Below are 21,187 nucleotides of genomic sequence, written 5' to 3'. Positions count from 1 at the left end.
ACAGTATTGTCTTTTATCGATGGTGGTTATGATATCGTTTAGAACCTTGAGCGTGGCTGAGGTGCACCCATGACCAGCTCTGAAACCAGATTGCATAGTGGAGAAGGTACCGTGGGATTTGAAATGGTCGGTGATCTGTTTGTTAACTTGGCTTTCGATGACCTTGGAAAGGCAGGGTAGGATAGATATAGGTCTGTAACAGTTTGGGTCTAGAGTGTCTCCCCCTTAGAAGAGAGGGATTACCGCGGCAGCTTTCCAATCTTTGGGGATCTCAGACGATACGAAAGAGAGGTTGAAAAGACTAGTAATAGGGGTTGCAACAATTGCGGCCGATCATTTTAGAAAGAGATGGTCCAGATTGTCTAGCCCAGCTGATTTGTAGGGGTCCAGATTTTGTAACTCTTTCAGAACATCAGCTATCTGGATTTGGGTGAAGGAGAAATGGGAGAGGTTTAGGCAAGTTGCTGTTGGGGTTGCAGGGCTGTTGACCGGGATAGGGGTAGCCAGGTGGAAAGCATGGCCAGCCGTAGAAAAATGCTTGTTGAAATTCTCAATTATCGTAGATTTATCGGTGGTGACAGTGTTTCCTAGCCTCAGTGCTGTGGGCAGCTGGGAGGAGGTGCTCTTATTCTCCATGGACTTTACAGTGTCCCAGAACTTTTTGGAGTTTGTGCTACAGGATGCAAATGTCTTGAAAAAGCTAGCCTTTGCTAGCTCTGCAAGGGGAACTTTTGTGGAGCGATGGGTAACGATGCTTCGTGGGTGTCAGTTGTTGATGTGTGCAGAAGGTCCCTGGTTCGCGCCTGGGTATGGGCGAGGGGACGGTTTAAACTTATACTGTTACACTAACTTCCCTGAAAAGTTGCATATCGCGGGGGCTATTCGATGCTAATGCAGTACACCACAATATGTTTGTGTGCTGGTCAAGGGCAGGCAGGTCTGGAGTAAACCAAGGGCAATATCTGTTCCTGGTTCTACATTTTTTGAATGGGACCTTTAGCTGCCTGGACCTTTAGCTGTCTGGACCTTTAGCTGTCGGGACCTTTAGCTGTCTGGACCTTTAGCTGTCGGGACCTTTAGCTGTCGGGACCTTTAGCTGTCGGGACCTTTAGCTGTCGGGACGAGGGGTCCAGAAAAGTTGAATCCGCAACCAATCCATTTTAACTTTAGTAGTACACGTAAGAAGATTCAAGTTAGCTACCTTACCATTCCCCCCCCCCCCCCCCCTGTTAGCTAGTGATAGTGATGCACAAGCTAGGCTTATTTGAAACATCGGCATCTCCTGGACACGTTTACCCGCCAGATTCAGTATCTTGAAAACACCATTGAAACCCATGTTACATTTTTTGAGTCAAAGATAATAGTTTCAGTCTAATTTTAATTTGTAAAAAGGATTGTTCATTATTTCATTTCAGTTTACTAGATCGTGTTTTTGTTTTCTTTTACTATAATAACCTTGGTGTGTGGCGTACGAGCGTGTGTGTGTACGCAAGAAAGTAAAACAAAGAACATGTGAGTGAACCAATGTTTGCTTTTGTTTCTGTGTGTTTTCTATGTGTGTGTGTGTGTGTCCATGTCAAGTCGTGTGTGTTCGTGTGTGTGTGGTAGACTCTGCGGGGTTCTAGCCTATAGTTATAACTGCTCTCTCTCTCTCGCTCTCAGACAGAACCCATGATGTAAGCGTAGCCTAGGCAAACACAGTCAGTTTAACGGAAAAGCCCTTCCTGTAATTAGCCATTATAAACTACTACTACAGATGTGCCCCTTTCACAGTGTGGTGTTAGTTTGGATGTTCAGAAAGGCCTGAACATCCACACTGTTTATCCAAATAGCAACCACACTCACTGGGACTAGCTGCCTTCCCATTCTGTGATGGACTCAGCCTCCCACCATGCACACACGGGATATGTTCCAAATAGCACCCTATCCTTTACATAGTGCACTACTTTTGACTAGAGCCTATACGGGAATAGGGTGCCATTTGGAACGCCACACAGACAGCAACCGCCTTCAGAGAAAAGCAGATGATGGGGGTTAGTGGACTTTGGAAGAGACGTCTTCTACCAAGCATTTTTGTTTGAATGTTTTGGACCGGGCTTTTTAACCTAAAGCTTTTTGGAGCAGAGTTTCTGGGCGAGGGATGTTGGTTGAGGTCTTTTGGACGGGCCAGGGTTGTAATTTGTCGCCGGGTCAGGATATAGAGCAGGACTCTGAGGAAGCAGGGTTGTCTACTCTTCCTCGTCATTTAGCCATCTCAGTGCGGCCACGTTGTCCCCGGCGACACACACACACACCATGGCTCTGGATACACTCCCGACGACACACTCGAACCTCAGCCAAAGGAATCCTCTATTTCTCTCTCTCTTGCACTCTTTCTGAGTGTGTGTGTGTGTGTGTATCCACATTCTCAAGGGGGAAGTTGTACATTAGACTAAAGCAGTATGGAAAAGCCTTTATTAATCTCATAAATGTAATGTTATTGTATTTCCCATTGAAACCCATCTTGGAGCAGAGCCCAGTTTTTGTGTGTCCGTGTGTGTGTGTGTGTGAGAGAGAGAGCATGTGTGTGTGTGTCAATTTCTGGATAGCCCATTCTGAGTCAGTAAATGGGGGGAGGTTAAAGGTTAGGGTAGAGAGGTGACCTTGGCCTCTGAGACACTTAACACTCTCCTCAGAAAGTGACCCATTGACCCCTGACTCACACCCCGCCACGCTCGGCCATTCACCCCAGCCCAGACACCGATAGGGTTACCCTCAGTTTTTGTGTGTGTATGTATGTGTGTGCGTGATTCTGGAATTGAATGAGTTAGCATTAGGGCATTTGCCACACTCAGCCATAATGATCTAGGGTGGTTAATGTGGTTTGAAGCAGGAGGATGTAGAGAGGGAGCTTATTGTGAGAATATGATAATAGTTATGTCATACGCCCTTCTATGGTCTCCAACTGGCTTGGCTTCAGTCACATGACTAAATGAGCTCATAGTGTGAAAATGGCCTTGTTTCTGTGTGTGTGTGAAAATGGCCGTGTGTGTGTGTGTGTGTGTCCTATCTTTGTGAGTGTGGCCCATGTGTGTGGACACTGATGGAAACAATGAAGTTGCTAATGCCTACTTGGACATTAACCTTCACAGATGCACTCTGACACACACACACACACACACACACACAAACACACATGCTTGTTATAGTTTCCCCACTCTTCATGTGTTTCGTATTAAAGCCCATGATGATATCCTTTTCCCATAAACAGGAATAAAGCCCAACGGCCGACTCTTTAAATCTTTATACAGTTCACATCTCTTCTCTTGGGAAGGACTGAGACATCAAGCTGTATCAGCTGACACTGGACACTTAGATAAATGTTGTTAGAGCAGGACTGAATCTCTTCTCTCTGTTCCACTTAGAGCTGCTGGCACAATTACCGTAGTACTGTGTAACCAACATTTATGGATAAAAACGTCCTGAAATTATTTTTGGGTGTTTGTGTGTGTGGAACGAACAGCTGACTAAAGACAGGACACCCGAGCATTCTTGAGGTTGAGTCCGTTTCTGCGGTAACATGGAATCTTAACAACAAACGTTGTTGCTCCTCTCTGAAACGAGCAAGGTGTTGTAGCAAACAAGTCGCCGGTCGCCTAGGCAACGCCGTCCTCCCTGTAGCAGCAGCACACATAGGGTGCGTTTGTAAATTTGCTCTGGCTATCTACTCCGATTTCAGAGCACTCTCGCCTGAGTGTGCCAGAGGGCAGAGTAACTGATGATTTTATGAACGCTCAACACCGGTTGAATATGGTGTGTCAATAAACATTGGCAAAAAGGCATCATTAAATTGCTTCCAGCAGCACAGTTACATTCACCAAAATGTCCTTGAGTGGCCTAGCCAGTGCTCGGAGTTGAACCCGATCGAGCATCTCTGGAGAGACCTGAAAATAGCTGTGCAGCGATGCTCCCCGTCCAACCTGACAGAGCTTGAGAGGATCTGCAGAGAAGAATGGGAGAAACTCCCCAAATACAGATGTGCCAAGCTTGTAGCGTCATACCCAAGAAGACGAATTGTTGATAAATTTGCCGAAAATTCTAAAAAAAAACAACAGTTTTTGCTTTGTCATTATGGGGAGATGTGTTTTTCGTACATTTTACAATACGGCTGCAACGTAACAAAATGTGGGCCTGAATACATTCCGGGTGCACTGTGTCTCGCTGTATCCCTCTCAATACGAGACTCATCAATGAGAGTTGAGTGATACAGAATAAACGTGCAATTCAGCTGACAAATGCATTTCGTAATTGGCTCCAGGCTGTCAGTCCATCTGTGCGTCTGCCTGTCTGTGCGACAGCTGACGATGGGCCTGCGCAGATTTGAAGACACTAGTGGGTCTGTCGTTACAAAGTTGTTTTGATGCTGCTAGCTTGAGTTTCTGAATGAAATGGGACTGAGAATATTTTCCTAGTGCAACACTTGCTAGTTGGACCATATTTCTGACTTCTTAGCACGATCAGCATGCTGGACACTATGCTGGACGCGCTGTCTACTGGTGAAGCAAGCTAGCTAGCTAATTTAGCTGGCTAGCAAACAGAAAGATCCACACATGATTGCTTGCAAATGTGCATAGCCTACCAGTGGGTGATTAGCCTACAGCCAAATAACGCTCATGCACTTGCAAACTTTGCTGGAGTTGCTAGGCCGCTAATTGTTTTCCTCTTGGATGTGCAAATTTTTGATGGCAAATGTATTCAACACTATATTTACTGAGGGTCACTTTTGCAGGCAACTGCTTGCTCTGCAAACACTTGCACTGCAGTAGACAGCCTATATTGTTGACCTTGCCTATGTAGAATTAGAATGAACTGCTATTACGGTGACCACGGTCATTTGGCTGGTCAATTACCGCCATCCAGCATTCCATGACCCAAGTTCCGCTGTGAAGAGCTGTGCAGAGGGAGAGAGAGAGAGAAGTGTTTGTGCCACATGCTTATGAAGTGTAATGCATGCTGTTCTGACCTCTAGTGGCCATTCTGTGAACTGTAATGTACATTCATTCTCTCTTATCTATTTCTCTCTCCCACTTTCTACCTCTCTCTCTCTCCCTCTCTCTCTAACAGGGATGATTTTGATGAAGAGGGGTTTTGCCAGCCGTACAGGGGCGTAGCTTGTTCTCGCTTCATAGGGAACCGCAGCATCTTCGTCGACTCCCTGCAGATGCAGGGCGAGATCGAGACCCAGATCACAGGTACGCTATCTGCCTCCCTGTGTGTGATGTGTGTGTGTGTGTGTGTGTGCATTTCCCGTATCCGTCTGTCCCATGTGGGTGTATTGTGAGTGAAATCAGTGTACAGGGATAAGGGTCATGGTCCAGATTTGGTCCTTCGTGTAAACCAACCAGACACTCATCCTTTCCAGCTCCAATCTGACCCAGGTTGAGTCAGTGTCAGCTAGGATGATGAGAGGATATCTGATAGAAGGATAAGAGTTCAGGATGCTAACGTCACAGTATGGTACACACGCAGTCTACGCTTTGTTTCTGGGTATCCCAAGTATAGTTCATCAGACATGTCTGAACATCACTGTGTGTGTGTGTGTGTGTGGGTGTGTGTGTGTGTGTGTGTGTGTGTGTGTGTGTGTGTGTGTGTGTGTGTGTGTGTGTGTGTGTGTGTGTGTGTGTGTGTGTGTGTGTGTGTGTGTGTGTGAGATTGAGAGAGCATTCATACGTGTGTGGGTGTGTGTGTGTGAGATTGAGAGAGCATTCATGTGTGTGTGTGTTTGTGTGTGAGATTGAGAGAGCATTCATACGTTTGTGTGTGTGTGCGTGTGTGTGTGTGAGAGATTGAGAGAGCATTCATATGTGTGTGTGTGAGAGAGAGATTGAGAGAGCATTCATACGTGTGTGTGTGTGTGTGAGAGAGAGAGATTGAGAGAGCATTCATACGTGTGTGTGTGTGCGTGTGTGTGAGAGATTGAGAGAGCATTCATACGTGTGTGTGTGTGCGTGTGTGTGTGTGTGTGTGCGTGCGTGCTGGCTCTGTTTATTTTCCTGGTGACATTATGTGTCCGTTCATAGTCGAGTGTGTCGGAGCTGCCTGCCACTGTCTGTGGTGGTCAGTCCCAACCCAGAGACGATGTGGAGTATGTAGCTGCTATACTTTCCCTGTAAACCACAGTCTGTACAGGCCCCTGTAAATACAGACAGACAGGCTGCTGTCCTAAACTGCGATTGCACTCTAGAGCAAATATACACACTACAGGACCAGACATGAACTGTGAGTTATTTGTGTCCGACTGGACGGGGAAAATGTCCCCCAAAAGTTTGGATGTAGGCAATCCCCACAAAGGTTACGACTGTCCCATATGATACTTGATTTGGATCGTACTTGATCTCGGTCATACTTGATCTCGGTGGAGAAATACAAGTTTGATAAATTGCTATAGGGCTATAGCTATAGTTGTATGTATACCTAAACTTCAGACTTCTTATGCCCTTACGCATGGCCACTTTCCCCACCCAGCCGCCTTCACTATGATCGGAACGTCCAGCCACCTGTCGGACCGCTGCTCCCAGTTCGCCATCCCGTCTCTGTGCCACTTTGCCTTCCCGACATGTGACCGCAGCTCTGGGACTGACAAGCCCAGGGACCTGTGTAAGGTAATTGTCTATGTAGCTTTGTCACACTGACTGAAGACAGTCAGTGTGACACAATATAAAGCTGGATATATTTCGACTTGCTAGCATTGACAAGTGGACACAATATACCATTTAGTAAGTGAGAAATATCTCTATTTAGGTTAGTAGTAGCGGTCACCCTCTGGAGTGGCCTAGCACGTGTTACAACGTTGTGTTGCTTCTACTGCAATCTTTGTGTCAGTCTCAAACCCTCTCCCCCTTCTCTCCCTGTCCGCAAGGATGAATGCGAGATCCTGGAGAATGACCTGTGTAAGACCGAGTACATCATCGCCCGTTCCAACCCCATCATCCTGAAGAGACTGAAGCTGCCGAACTGTGAGGACCTGGCAGCACACGACAGCCCAGAGGCTGCGATCTGTATGAGGATAGGAATCCCCATGGCCGAGCCCATCAACAAGAGTAAGACATTCTATATTGTAAACTGTGCTTCCAGTATCAATAGTCTGTACGTGGCCCATAAAGAAGAGTCTCTGTTGTTATCTTAAATCCGCTTTTATAGCTAACCCATTGGCATCCACATACTGTCGTCCACTACCAACAGTATTGCTAGGCAACAGCAAATCCTAATTGAACATACTGTACAGTATCAGCAACAATAAACAACAACAACAAAAAATAATATCCTTCATTCCGACACGTCTTTGCTCTACAATTTGGTCTAACACACACACTTGTTTTCTGTCCCCCGTACTTCAACCAGACCACAAGTGTTTCAACACATACCTGTGTGAACAACTGTTTTCTTTGATGAACCTGAACAAAACATCACACAGAAGTCGACTTACTGCTGAACACCTCCACTCAATTCTGAGGATTTCTTCAGCTCAGAGCCTTACCCCGAACATTGATGAACTTGTGGAAAAGATGGGACACCACCAAGTATCACCCTCAACCTCAAACAAGTGAACATTACTGTGCAATCACATATTTAGAGTTTTTACTCAGTTCAAGTTTAAAAGTTAAAATTTAATATTTGTTTTCACTGCATGTTACTTCTCCTTAAACAAAGTGTTGTTTTTGATTAATAGATTTTTGCACTTTATTTTTTTGTATTTCAATCCAATTATATTTTAAAAATATTTCAGTTGAGTGGATGATAGAAAATTGCTATTATTGTTTTTTCTTTGGCTCTACAATTTGGTCTAACACACACACTTGTTTTCTGTCCCCCGTACTTCAACCAGACCACAAGTGTTTCAACGGCAGTGGTTCAGCCTACCGTGGGACGGTCAGTAAGACCAAGTCGGGTCGTCAGTGCCAGCCCTGGAACTCTCAGTACCCTCACAGCCACACCTACCTGGCGTTGCGCTACCCAGAGCTCAGCGGAGGCCACTCTTACTGCCGTAACCCCGGCAACACGCAGGAGGGACCATGGTGTTTCACCCTGGACGAGGGAGTCCGTATGGAGCTGTGCGACATCCCCGTCTGTGGTGAGACATAAGGCGACATAGGGGGTTATAAACTCATTGATGTCTTTTGCTGTTTGGGTATTATTGGGAGCCAATGCTGCAACCTATCAAAAAGACACATTAGTTGTTATTTTTTTGATCTTTGTATGTTATGGGTGTTTTAACACTAAATCGCAGCGCCACATTGTTTTTGCAGTGTACAGTGTGCTGTTTGGGTTAGAAAGAGAAGCGGCGGGGCAGTAAACATAGAGTTCGAACATTAACCCTGTGTTATCTATGTCCCATGAAGATTATAAGGAGAACCGTGGGGGCAGTAACATGGAGATTCTTTACATCCTGGTCCCGAGCGTAGCCATCCCTCTGGCCATCGCCCTCTTCTTCTTCATCTGTGTGTGTCGTAACAACCAGAAGGCTGCCCGACCCCCGGCGCCCAGACAGCCCAAACCTGTCAGAGGACAGAATGTAGAGATGTCCATGCTCACCAACTACAAACCCAAGGTACAACATTTAGCTGGCACCATCTCTAGTCCCATACTCCTCACCCTCTTATAGTCCACTCAGTCCACACACACACAGCTCACACTATGTGCACTCTCCAAAACAGAACACACATGGCATGTGCACACTCACTCTCACTCTCTTCCTCACTCACTCACTCACTCACTCACTCACTCACTCACTCACTCACTCACTCACAAACAGAATGTTCTCGGTCCCCCACACACACTGGTCCCAGTGGGCCTGAACTCTGTTGGCCCAGCCAGAGACCCAGAGACCCAGACTCAAGTCTCTCTCTCCTGGTGGTGATAGGACTAGGGTTAGAGGAGTCAGGGCCATGACACCTACATATCTCGGCTAAATAGGTTTTATGGGTAAAGGCCTGCTGAGTGGCACCCTGTTTACAACACTACATGTGAGTGGGAGAATGTCACTAAGACTCAATGTTGGAGGTGTAGAACGAGTGAAAAGCACAGAATCCAGTCTATGAGGCAGAGTTATGTGTTGTGGATGTTAAAGTGAGGCAGAGTGGGTAGGATCTCTCATCCTCTAGTGGTCAATGACATCCTTTCCTCCCTCCCGCTCCTCTTCCCGTTTTTGTGATAGCAAATTGGCAGTTATCAAATCAAATCAAATCAAATGTATTTATATAGCCCTTCGTACATCAGCTGATATCTCAAAGTGCTGTACAGAAACCCAGCCTAAATCCCCAAACAGCAAGCAATGCAGGTGTAGAAGCACGGTGGCTAGGAAAAACTCCCTAGAAAGGCCAAAACCTAGGAAGAAACCTAGAGAGGAACCAGGCTATGAGGGGTGGCCATTCCTCTTCTGGCTGTGCTGGGTGGAGATTATAACAGAACATGGCCAAGATGTTCAAATGTTCATAAATGACCAGCATGGTCGAATAATAATAATAATAAGGCAGAACAGTTGAAACTGGAGCAGCAGCACAGTCAGGTGGACTGGGGACAGCAAGGAGTCATCATGCCAACCCAGACAGGATGACCACATCAGTGAATCAACCCACTCAGGTGACGCACCCCCTCCAGGGACGGCATGAGAGAGCCCCAGTAAGCCAGTGACTCAGCCCCTGTAATAGGGTTAGAGGCAGAGAATCCCAGTGGAAAGAGGGGAACCAGCCAGGCAGAGACAGCAAGGGCGGTTCGTTGCTCCAGAGCCTTTCCGTTCACCTTCCCACTCCTGGGCCAGACTACACTCAATCATATGACCCACTGAAGAGATGAGTCTTCAGTAGAGACTTAAAGGTTGAGACCGAGTTTGCGTCTCTGACATGGGTAGGCAGACCGTTCTATAAAAATGGAGCTCTATAGGAGAAAGCCCTGCCTCCAGCTGTTTGCTTAGAAATTCTAGGGACAATTAGGAGGCCTGCGTCTTGTGACCGTAGCGTACGTGTAGGTATGTACGGCAGGACCAAATCAGAGAGATAGGTAGGAGCAAGCCCATGTAATGGGCTGTAGGTTAGCAGTAAAACCTTGAAATCAGCCCTTGCATTAACAGGAAGCCAGTGTAGAGAGGCTAGCACTGGAGTAATATGATCAAATTTTTGGGTTCTAGTCAGGATTCTAGCAGCCGTATTTAGCACTAACTGAAGTTTATTTAGTGCTTTATCCGGGTAGCCGGAAAGTAGAGCATTGCAGTAGTCTAACCTAGAAGTGACAAAAGCATGGATAAATTTTTCTGCATCATTTTTGGACAGAAAGTTTCTGATTTTTGCAATGTTACGTAGATGGAAAAAAGCTGTCCTTGAAATGGTCTTGATATGTTCTTGTCCCATCGCTGCAACTTCCCTACGGACGAGAGAGAGAGAGATGCATCCTCGGAAACATGACCCTGCCAAGCCGCACGGCTCGCTTAACCCGGAAGCCAGCTGCACCAATTTGTCAGAGGAAACACCTTCCAGCTGGCAACAGAAGTCAGCTTGCAGGCGTCCGGCCCGCCACAGCGAGTTGCTAGAGCGCGACGGGACAAGGAAATCCCGACCGGCCAAACCCTCCCCTAATCCAGACAACGCTGGGTCAATTGTGCGCCGCCTCATGGGTCTCCCGGTCCACGGCCGAGTGTGACACAGCCTGGGATCGAACCCGGGTCTATAGTGACGCCTCAAGCACTGCGATGCAGTTCCTTAGACCGCTGCGCCACTCGGGAGAACCTCTTCTTTGTTTTAGGGAGTTTGTATTCGTTTTTTGTAAGCAGCGCTGGTGGAGTCAGTTTACCGTCCGTATCTCAGATCAGGTTAGTAGGGCCTCTTCCAGTGGAGACAACATATGTGGAGACAATCTCCCCAAGCCCAGATCCAGGAACCAGTCACCCCACCCCAGCATCACTGCACCAGCATTATTGTTTCTGCTGCCTCCCTGCATTCCTCCAACTACATGGCAGCAGCAACAGCCCCCATACTGCTCTCACACACACACACACACACACACACACACACACACACACACACACACACACACACACACACACACACACACACACACACACACACACACACACACACACACACACACACACACACACACACACAAACAGCCCTCTCACCCCAGCCTGCTCCGGCCCAGCCCAGTTCAAAGACACAGGGTTCGGGCCAGTGTTTTGACTCCCTCTGAAGTATGCTATTATGACTCCCGAAGACAAACACTGCAGAAGAATGGAAAAGCTCTATGGTGTGTGTGTGCGTGTGTGTGTGTCTCACCAACAGCACGCATGCGTAAACATCCTTGTGTGAAGGGGAAGCTGGTTGGATGTTGACGACGATGAGTTTTCCTGTGCGCCATATACGGCAGATATTGTTGTTGTTGGGGGGAGGTGCTCATTGTGGCAGTGGGCTGCTCATTGGACGGCTACACGGAGCAGGCCTTTGCCAAGAAGCTGTTTAAGTACCATCCGCTCGTGGCACGCTCGGACAGCCTGCGGTGGAGGGGCAAGCTGGTGGCGCTGTTAGACGGCAGTCTTGGCCACGTACACAGCCTTGCGGTGCGTGGCCTCCAGATTGCGGGCCTGACAAAAAAACTAGGGCAAAAGCAATTGGCTAGGTACTGCTCTGTTTTCAGCTGTCGTGGGCAGCCTCGCCGTTTGGAGAAGGAAGTGCTTTCTGTACCCTTTACAGTGCAATACAAACAGGGACTTTTGAAATGTTGGGATCCTTTTTTTTGTTGTCAATTTGATTGGTGGATTCAAATTAAGTATTTCATGCGTGTGTGCGTGCATATTTTTATTGCGTGCGTGCGGACGTGAGTGCACTTTTGTGTGTGTGTGTGTGTGTTTACCTACGTGTGTGACCCCGTTCATGCCAGAGCCTAAGATCTCTATCAGAGCTCAGCAGGATGAGGAATGTTCAGCTGCAGCTCCTTCTCTCTCTCTTTCTCTCGACTTCTCACTGGGGTTCTTTGTGATGTTTGACAGCAGTATCAGTGTTTTGACAGCTATGTATTGCATACTTCATATTCTTCTGCGGATCATACTACAGTCAGCCCAACATTCTTTCTATGTTCATATCTGTCTCCAACCTGTTCAGCAGATTATCCTGGCTGTGTTATGGTGTAAACTGATGCTGTTCGACATACGTCCACAGTGTTATTGCCCCGTCCACGCTACAGCTGTGGGCTGGCTCGGTCTATTAGACAGTGCTGTGTTGTGGTCCCCGTCCACGCTACAGCTGTGGGCTGGCTCGGTGTATTAGACAGTGCTGTGTTGTGGTCCCCGTCACACACGCAAGTAAACACGCGCACGCACACACGCATTCCTGTCCCGAGGCAGACTGTGTTCTTTTGTCACAGTACGAAAAACATCTGCCCCACTGCTCATGTCCTCCTCCTCAGTGTCACCGTAAGCCATCGGGCCTTGTTCCAGGGTCACCCGGGGAGTCGTTGTTCGGGGCGGTGGCGCAGCGCGGCCCCTGCGTTTTTTCGCTCCAGGGATGAGCCTGGTTTGTCCGCGGGAGGGAGTAACCCAAACCAAAAACATCTGTCCCCCTTTTCATCATAACAGTAACATCCCCTATTCACCATTCCACTGCTAACCAGCCCCCTCCCCCAAACACTCCTCCCCTTCCCCAGCAAAACCCCCCTTCCCCCCAGCTGACTGTGGCCTCTGTCAGGAATTTAATTTCTTATTTGGGAGTTCCTGGAATCTCTCATCGCCTCCTCTCTTCACCTTTTATCTCTTTCTGTCCTGAGCTGTGAGCCCCCCTGTAAACCCGCCCCCCCCCCCCCCCCCCCCCCCCCTCCTCCCTGTAAGATCACCTGGACAGCTCAGAGATATGAGACTGTAGGACAGGAGAGGCTATCTGAAGGCTGTTGGGATGACAAGACAATATGAAAGGTTATGGAACGTAAAACGTCAAAGACTATGTTGAATTAGAAAGATAAAATGGTGAAGTCCCCTTTACTGTAGTGCATCTGACTCATGATTGAAGATGAACAAGGCTTGGGGTCAATTCCATTTCAATTCCATTCAATCCAGGAAGTACACTGCAATGCCAATTCTCTTCAATGTTTTTCAATCAGGAAAATGTGGAATTGGAATTTGGTTTACTTTCTGAATTGACTGGAATAGATATGGAATTTGACCTTGATTTCCAACATGTGATGTGAAGATTGCTCTATGTTTTGTACAAGTTGAGTAATTGTGGAGTTTGGTCCATACATATTTGTTTGAGAGAGGGGGATTGTCAGTTTTCTGCATTCAAATTCATAACCATGCAACTGGCTGGCCCTCTTGGCTTCCCCTCTGTTTTTCATGGTTCAGTCCCCAGCTGGATAGATAATTACACGTCTGTCATCCCTTAAACCAAATGTTTACCTTCTTCTGTTATTACTGGGCCACTTCATTCCACTTTAATAATTCTGGAGAACATTCATTACCGGCAATTTCTCAAATCGGCACTAACCTGTCAGTTTATTGTTGTTTATGTTGGTAGTGTGTTGCCAGATTCTTAGCTGGAGTGTTGGTGCGCTTATGTATTTTGTGTCTGGGGTTTAAGGGATTTATTGACGATTTGAGCTGAAGAAAGGAGATAATGGATACAGTACGAGAATAATAGGTAATTATGATGTCCCTAGGCGATAACACACGTGTGTACGTGCACACACACACACAGATATATTCTGTGGACTTTATATGGCGGTTGGCAACCAACTTTAAGGTGCATTACCACCACCAACTGGACTGGAGTGTAGACCTCAGTTCAGCTTTCAATCACCAACGTGGGTATATGCTCCTAAAAACCAATGAGGAGAAGGGAGAGTCTGAACTTGCAGCGCTTCACGCGTAAAAAATACCTGGCTATACAGACACTCGTTGACGCGCACGATCAGTTTGGATACAATTATTGAATAGCATGTATGTGTACATTTATTTTGCAATGCTCCCGCACGTAACACGAGCGGTGTGGTCAGCATGTAACCTCTCTTCCCCTTCTCTGTCCCCTCTCTCGCCCCTTCCATTTTTCTCTCTCTCTTTCTTCTCCCTTTCACTCCTTCTCTCTCTTTCTCTCCCTCCATCCTCCCTCACCTCTCTCTCTTTCTCCAGAGTAAGGCCAAGGAGCTCCCCCTCTCTGCAGTGCGGTTCATGGAGGAGCTAGGTGAATGTGCATTTGGTAAGATCTACAAGGGCCACCTGTACCTGCCTGGTATGGAGCAAGCCCAGCTGGTTGCCATCAAGACCCTGAAGGACTACTCCAGCCCTGGCCAGTGGGGTGAATTCCAACAGGCATGTTAACATTGATGACATTGTATTGTAATGTTCATTGATGCTTTGATCTTTGATTGATTCTTATTGATTCTTATTTTTCCTTGGCTAAGATAGCGCCTCGCTCCGAGCCCCCTATTAAACAATGCAGGTTTCAACATTCTTTTAGTTTTTTTAATTTTTATGTTTTTTTTCGTGCATTACTTCGTACACCCTGGCATAACTATTGGAACATGAATAGCTGGGTACTCGATTTCCCGGAGACGGTGGAACAATGGGCTCGATTTTTTTAACAAAGGTAGTTTGAGGTCTGTGCTCCCAAATGATTACCATCACATTGACTGTCCTACTCGCAGAAATTCCACGCTTGACCACCACTACACGTCTTTTAGACACAGGTATAAGGCCGTCTCTCGTCCTCCTTTCGGTGAACCTGACCCTGATGCCATTTTGCTTATCCCTGCCTACAAACAAAGATTCAAGAGGGAAGTTCCGGGGGTCCGGTCTGTACAGCGTTGCTCCGACCAATCAGAATACACGGTCCAAGGCCGTGTTTTGATCACGTGGACTGGGATATGTTTCCCGGGTCGCCCCTGTGGATAACACCAATGATTATGTCGATTCAGTCACAGGTTTCATTTTAAAAAATGCATAGATGACGTGATACCGATGGTGACTTTCAAAACTTACCCGAATCAAAAACCGTAGATTGATGGTAGAGGCTTGTAGGGAAACTGAAGGAGAGGTACGCTGCTTATAAACACTGCAAGGTGACCGGGGACAATGGTATCGTTGAACAGAACCATTACGACCTACTCACACCGATCAACATGGCGAAACACATGTACAGGGATAAAGTGAAGAAGCAATTCAGTGGGTCGGATTCGATGTGGCAGGGGCTCCTGACCATCACGGATTACAGACGAAAGGGCCCTCACGGTGTTCTACAGGAGCACCATGTAGAGCGTACTGTCTGGCTGCATCACAGCCTGGTGCGGCAACTCCGCCCGCCGTGGACCGCAAGGCGCTACAGAGGGTGGTGCGCTCAGCCAAACGCACCTATGGGCGCACACTGCCTGCCCTCCAGGACACCTGCAACACCACATGTCGCAGGTAGGCCAAGAAGATCATCAGGGACCCCAGCCACCCGAGCCCCGTTTCCTTCACTCAGATGCAGGCAGTATAGGAGCATCATGGCAAAAACTGTAAGACTGGCCAATAGCTTCTACCCCCAGACCATCCGGCTAGTCAGCTACTTTCCCCCCTCCCCCCCCCTCCTCTACTGCTGTTTCACATGAAATGTGTCACTGTGTGTTAATAATGTACCTATCTATCGGTCTGTTTAGGAAGCGTCGGTCATGGCTGAGCTTCACCATCCCAACGTGGTGTGTCTGCTGGGTGTAGTGACCCAGGAACAGCCTGTCTGCATGCTGTTTGAGTTCCTGAACCAAGGGGACCTCCATGAGTTCCTCATCATGCGCTCTCCTCACTCTGACGTGGGCTGTAGTAGCGACGAGGACGGGACCGTCAAGTCCAGCCTGGACCACGGAGACTTCCTGCACCTGGCCTTACAGGTAACTACCATAACTTGCACAAATTGCTCTCCATCCAGGGGCGCTGTTCCGTAGCAGATCCTTTGCCTCAGGAACTTGCGTGGAGGTGGTGTGGTGTTGAGATAGGCAGGAGATACATTTCTGTTACTCAGAAAATTATATTCTATTCTAGGTGGCTGCTGGGATGGAGTACCTGGCCAGTCACTTCTTCGTCCATAAGGACCTAGCAGCCCGTAACATCCTGGTGGGAGAACAGCTCCACGTCAAGATATCTGACCTGGGCCTGTCCAGAGAGATCTACACCTCAGACTACTACAGGTATGTACACATCCTAACCCTAGCACTAGCCCTATCTCTGACCTGGGCCTGTCCAGAAAGATCTACACCTCCAACCAGGGTTGGGCAGGTTGCTTTCTAAATGTAATCTGTTACAGTTGGATTACCCAAACCTTTGGATTACCCAAACTCAGTTACGTTTTGTAATTTAGCAGACACTCTGATTCAGAGCATCTTACAGTCAGTGCATTCAATGCATGGGGCTCACTTCCTCGTTTGGTGTACTCACCTGGTTAGTTTGTCATTGGGGTTATCAAATCAAATGTATTTATATAGCCCTTCTTACGTCAGCTGATATCTCAAAGTGCTGTACAGAAACCCAGCCTAAAACCCACAAACAGCAAGCAATGCAGGTGTAGAAGCACCTGCATTGTTTTGTTATGTTTAGTGTACTCACCTGGTTAGTTTGTCATTGCTGTTATGTTTAGTGTACTCATCTGGTTAGTTTGTCATTGCTGTTATGTTTAGTGTACTCACCTGGTTAGTTTGTCATTGCTGTTATGTTTAGTGTACTCACCTGGTTAGTTTGTCATTGCTGTTATGTTTAGTGTACTCACCTGGTTAGTTTGTCATTGCTGTTATGTTTAGTGTACTCACCTGGTTAGTTTGTCATTGCTGTTATGTTTAGTGTACTCACCTGGTTAGTTTGTCATTGCTGTTATGTTTAGTGTACTCACCTGGTTAGTTTGTCATTGCTGTTATGTTTAGTGTACTCACCTGGTTAGTTTGTCATTGCTGTTATGTTTAGTCTGCCTTTACGTTCCCACTGATTTAGATTAATCTTGTATATAAAGTATATAAAGTAACTTTTGGTATTTACATTTATTTTGTATTTATTTTTTATAAATAACTGTATTATTATTATTCCAGGGTCCAGCCCAAGGCTTTACTCCCTATCCGCTGGATGCCTCCAGAGTCCATTGCCTATGGGAAGTTCACGTCGGAGTCAGACATCTGGGCGTTTGGTGTGGTGCTTTGGGAGATCTTCAGCTACGGCCTGCAGCCCTACTACGGCTTCAGTAACCAGGAGGTCATGGAGATGGTGAGGAAACGTCAGCTGCTGCCCTGCCCAGAGGACTGCCCCCCCAGGGTCTTCGGCCTGATGACAGAGTGCTGGCAGGAGGGCCCGACGAGAAGACCACGTTTCAAAGATATCCATGGCCGCCTGAGGGCCTGGGAGGGGCTGTCATCCCACGCTAGTTCTAGTACCCCATCAGGAGGCGGGGGCAACGCCACAACTCAGACCACCTCATTGAGCGCCAGTCCGGTCAGTAATCTCAGCAACCCGCGCTATGCCGCCGCTGCAGGTTACCTCTACCCGGCCCAGGGGATGCCTGCGCAAGGTCATCCAGGCCACCAGATGGCAGGCTGGACCCCTATGACCCATGGAGCGCCCATGGCCCAGAACCAGCACCAACGCTTCATCCCTGTCAACGGGTACCCCATCCCCCCAGGCTACGCTGCCTTCCCTGCGGCCCACTTTCAGACCCAGGGCCCCCCCAGGGTGGTGCAGCACCTCCCCCCGCCCAAGAGCAGATCTCCCAGCAGCGCTAGCGGCTCCACCAGCACCGGTCACGTGACAAGCGTGCCATCCACGGGGTCCAATCAGGATGCGAACACGCCTCTGCTGTCACACTGTGTGGCAATATCCGCCCTGCCAGGGGGCGGGACCATGCAGGTGTATGGACACATGTCCCAGAAGGCTTTGCAACAGATGGACCCCTCACAGACGTCCGCACTGCTGGCCGACGCCAACAGACTCATGTATAGTGAATCGGTCATCACTGCAGATCTGTAAATACACTGCATACCTGTACTGTATATCACCTGGTTGATTTGATGTTTTTTGTTTCGTTTTTTTTGTAAGAAAGTTATTATAATAATTGTTTCAACTTTCTACTTTTACTTGTAAATACATGCACGTAAATCCTGAATGAACGAGATGCAAAGATTTATATTCAAAATAACTAAAAAAAACTAAAAAGAGACATCAAGTGTGTCCTGCCCCCTACTCTGAAACTCAAACTGCCTCGATAGACTTTTTTTTAGTGATGCTACTCCGTGTGCCTGCCTGGACACCGGGATTTCTAAGCTCAGAGTAGGTCAACAATAACACACCTGTCAATATAATGACTCTATCACTCGGACATCATTGTGAATAACCTCCCATTGACGTCAATAAATCTTCCAAGACTCCCGTTGACGTCAGAATGATTTCGGCGGAAGTCCGAGCTGCACGGAGCCCTTCTGGTAGCTACAATATGTACTGAAGCAGGGTGTGTTGTTGCTTGGACTGGAGGGGCCCTGTACTGAAGCAGGGTGTGTTGTTGCTTGGACTGGAGGGGCCCCGTACTGAAGCAGCGGGAGTCCCCGGTTGTGGCGTCAGTAGGGCTTTATATTCAGTTGAGCCTGTGTCAGCACATCTGCCTGGCTGGCATCCCTACAGTGCACCTCTCTCCTCCAGGAGGCTAAGCCCCCCTCTAGGGATATGTGAACTTCAAAGACTTCTGATTTGACTTCAAAGCGGCCTGTGGAGAAGGGACGAGGCCCTACCTACGCAACGCTATGCAATGACATAGCACTCATACCCTCTGCTTCACTCTCCACAGCTATGTGCCTCCACAGATGTGTGCCTCTATAGCTATGTGCCTCCACAGATGTGTGCCTCTACAGCTATGTGCCTCCACAGATGTGTGCCTCTACAGCTATGTGCCTCCACAGATGTGTGCCTCCACAGCTATGTGCCTCTACAGCTATGTGCCTCCACAGATGTGCGCCTCTACAGCTATGTGCCTCCACAGATGTGGGCCTCTACAGCTATGTGCCTCCACTAGACTCTCTCTCGTTCTCAATACAGGGTTCTGTCAACTCGTATGCAATGATATACTGTAGCTACTAGGAACAAATCAGAACAGTGTTTAAACCAGCCGTACTTCTCTCTCCAGTCTGTGTCCATGTCTGTCCTCCTCTTTCTTATCATCTCATATCTGGTACATTCAGCTATGCAATATGGCTCTTACATTGGCTATGCAGACTTTGATGGATAATCTTATTGTCTTTTGATGATATATAGAAGTGGGACTAACAAATGTATGCCGATCATTACAACTTCTTTGTCAAAACGATCCACGATATAAAAAAGTATGTTCTACTATAGACTGAATGAATGATATAAGGCTTTTGATAAAATACAGGGGGGTGAATGAGAAATCCTTCCACATTTTAGCACACAGCTCACAGAAGCAGCTACAATACAGTATATTTCACCTCAGTTGAATGTGTTTGTTGCTATGCAACTGTTTAGTTAAAAAGACGCACGCCCGTACAGAAAGAGGACAATCGTCGGTTTACCCTTGGTAGCACTTGCCTTCCATGTTAACTTTGGTATAATACACAACTCTGTAATGTTAAGAGCATCCTTATCTTTTATCAAGGTACAAAGTCTACTATCCTGACATTTTCTGTGATGTGTCAATTAGTCCGATACTGTCGAGAGGTACAAACCTGCTCTTTAGATGAAGGTTTTGGTTTGTTTAAATTCCACATATCTTATATTTTTTTTCTAAAAACAGGTTTTTACCTTCCTAGGTATCTGGAGTTTTATACAGGTATCTTTTGATAAATGTATATGAATTTAAGTGCATATATACCAGTTCAAAACCACTTAAACACAAGACTGTGAATCTTGGGACTGGCTATTTTGTGTAGTTAAAAAAAAAAAAAATGTAGATCAGTTTCTTTTCATAAAACAGTCTAAGATAGTCTTTTCATAAAACTTGTTTAGATTTCAGTATTACAGTGTATTCATAAGAAAGGTTTACATGCAGAATATTCTATTGACCAAGAGGCCTTGTCTTTGTATTTGTCAGAAGATATTTGCACAGAAGTTTTGTATGGCAAAATATTATTAAATAATTCAATGTTTTTGTCATATTGGGTGGTATCATTATTCCTGGAAAAGCCTATGTTATTATCTATGCATTGTTACATTTGCAGGGTCTGAATAATAGTTTGTCGGGTTGATATATATTCCAGAACTGTCTGGTTGAACAGTGTTGTGTTGACTATATAGGTCCACAAGGGAGCAGCAATTGCTTAATCTGTATCCCCAGCATTGGTAACCATAATGTCCAAAATATATTTGCTTCAAAACCATCTTCGACCACACGGTGGTGCAATTCAGCTTTTTGTCATAATAGCGTTCGTCCAGTATTAGTTGGTGAGTCTCAGCTCACGTCACTTGAAATACATTTGAATAGTAAGATAGTTCAAATGAATACTTGTTTATGTTTGTTTTTTTGGGAAAATACCCTTGCTCGCATTATCCGTGTGTGTGTGTGTGTGTTTCTGTGAATGTGTGTGGTATCTAGGTGTGTGTGAGTTTAACTTCAATCCTGGCTGGAATCACTTTCTGTAAAAAAGAACAAGGAGTGTGTGTGTTTTGCCAAGGAAAAGGGAGAGTAATGGTGCACATATGGAGAGATGCTTAGATGAACACACTCCTGGCAGGGAGAGTTGGTCCTCATGGAGTATGTGTGTGTGCGTGCGTGAGTGAGTGTGATGTGGGGAATGTTTTTAATCAGTACTATGTCCAGCTCCAACTGTTCCCATTTGGAGCAATCACGGAATTCTCTGCTATGATTCTGGAATGTTGCGCGCTCTCAACCAGTTTCTACACCACTGCTCTCTGAAAGTAAACGTCCCTTTTTCAGGACCCTGTCTATCAAAGGGCATTCGTAAAAATCCAAATAACTTCACAGATCTTCATTGGAAAGGGTTTTAAACACTGTTTCCCCATGCTTGTTCAATGAACCATAAACAATTAATGCACATGCACCTGTGGAACGGTCGTTAACACACTAACAGCTTAGGCAATTAAGGTCACAGTTATGAAAACCTAGGACACTAAAAAGGCCTTTCTACTGACTCTGAAAAACACCAAAAGAAAGATACCCAGTTTCCCTGCTCATCTGCGTGAACGTGCCTTAGGCATGCTGCA

The 21,187-nt window shown here is 46.8% G+C and overlaps 1 protein-coding gene across 1 annotated transcript in view; it reads left to right on the top strand.

Moving 5' to 3' along the window:
- Positions 1 to 20,066, top strand: part of LOC139407691 (inactive tyrosine-protein kinase transmembrane receptor ROR1-like) — a 188,848-nt gene extending 168,782 nt beyond the window's left edge. The window contains exons 5-13 of the mRNA XM_071151539.1: positions 5,104 to 5,231; positions 6,505 to 6,641; positions 6,899 to 7,079; positions 7,865 to 8,110; positions 8,379 to 8,587; positions 14,141 to 14,320; positions 15,646 to 15,873; positions 16,025 to 16,170; positions 17,059 to 20,066. Coding sequence (XP_071007640.1) covers positions 5,104 to 5,231; positions 6,505 to 6,641; positions 6,899 to 7,079; positions 7,865 to 8,110; positions 8,379 to 8,587; positions 14,141 to 14,320; positions 15,646 to 15,873; positions 16,025 to 16,170; positions 17,059 to 17,986 — 2,383 coding nt within the window. The 3' untranslated portion in view covers positions 17,987 to 20,066. The remainder of the gene's footprint in view (positions 1 to 5,103; positions 5,232 to 6,504; positions 6,642 to 6,898; positions 7,080 to 7,864; positions 8,111 to 8,378; positions 8,588 to 14,140; positions 14,321 to 15,645; positions 15,874 to 16,024; positions 16,171 to 17,058) is intronic.
- The last annotated feature ends 1,121 nt before the right edge of the window (positions 20,067 to 21,187 follow it).

Source organism: Oncorhynchus clarkii, chromosome 4 (genome assembly GCF_045791955.1).
Source record: "Oncorhynchus clarkii lewisi isolate Uvic-CL-2024 chromosome 4, UVic_Ocla_1.0, whole genome shotgun sequence".
NCBI lineage: Eukaryota > Metazoa > Chordata > Actinopteri > Salmoniformes > Salmonidae > Oncorhynchus > Oncorhynchus clarkii.
The sequence above is the reverse complement of the archived record's forward strand: the minus strand, read 5'-3'. Positions and strand labels throughout refer to the sequence as shown.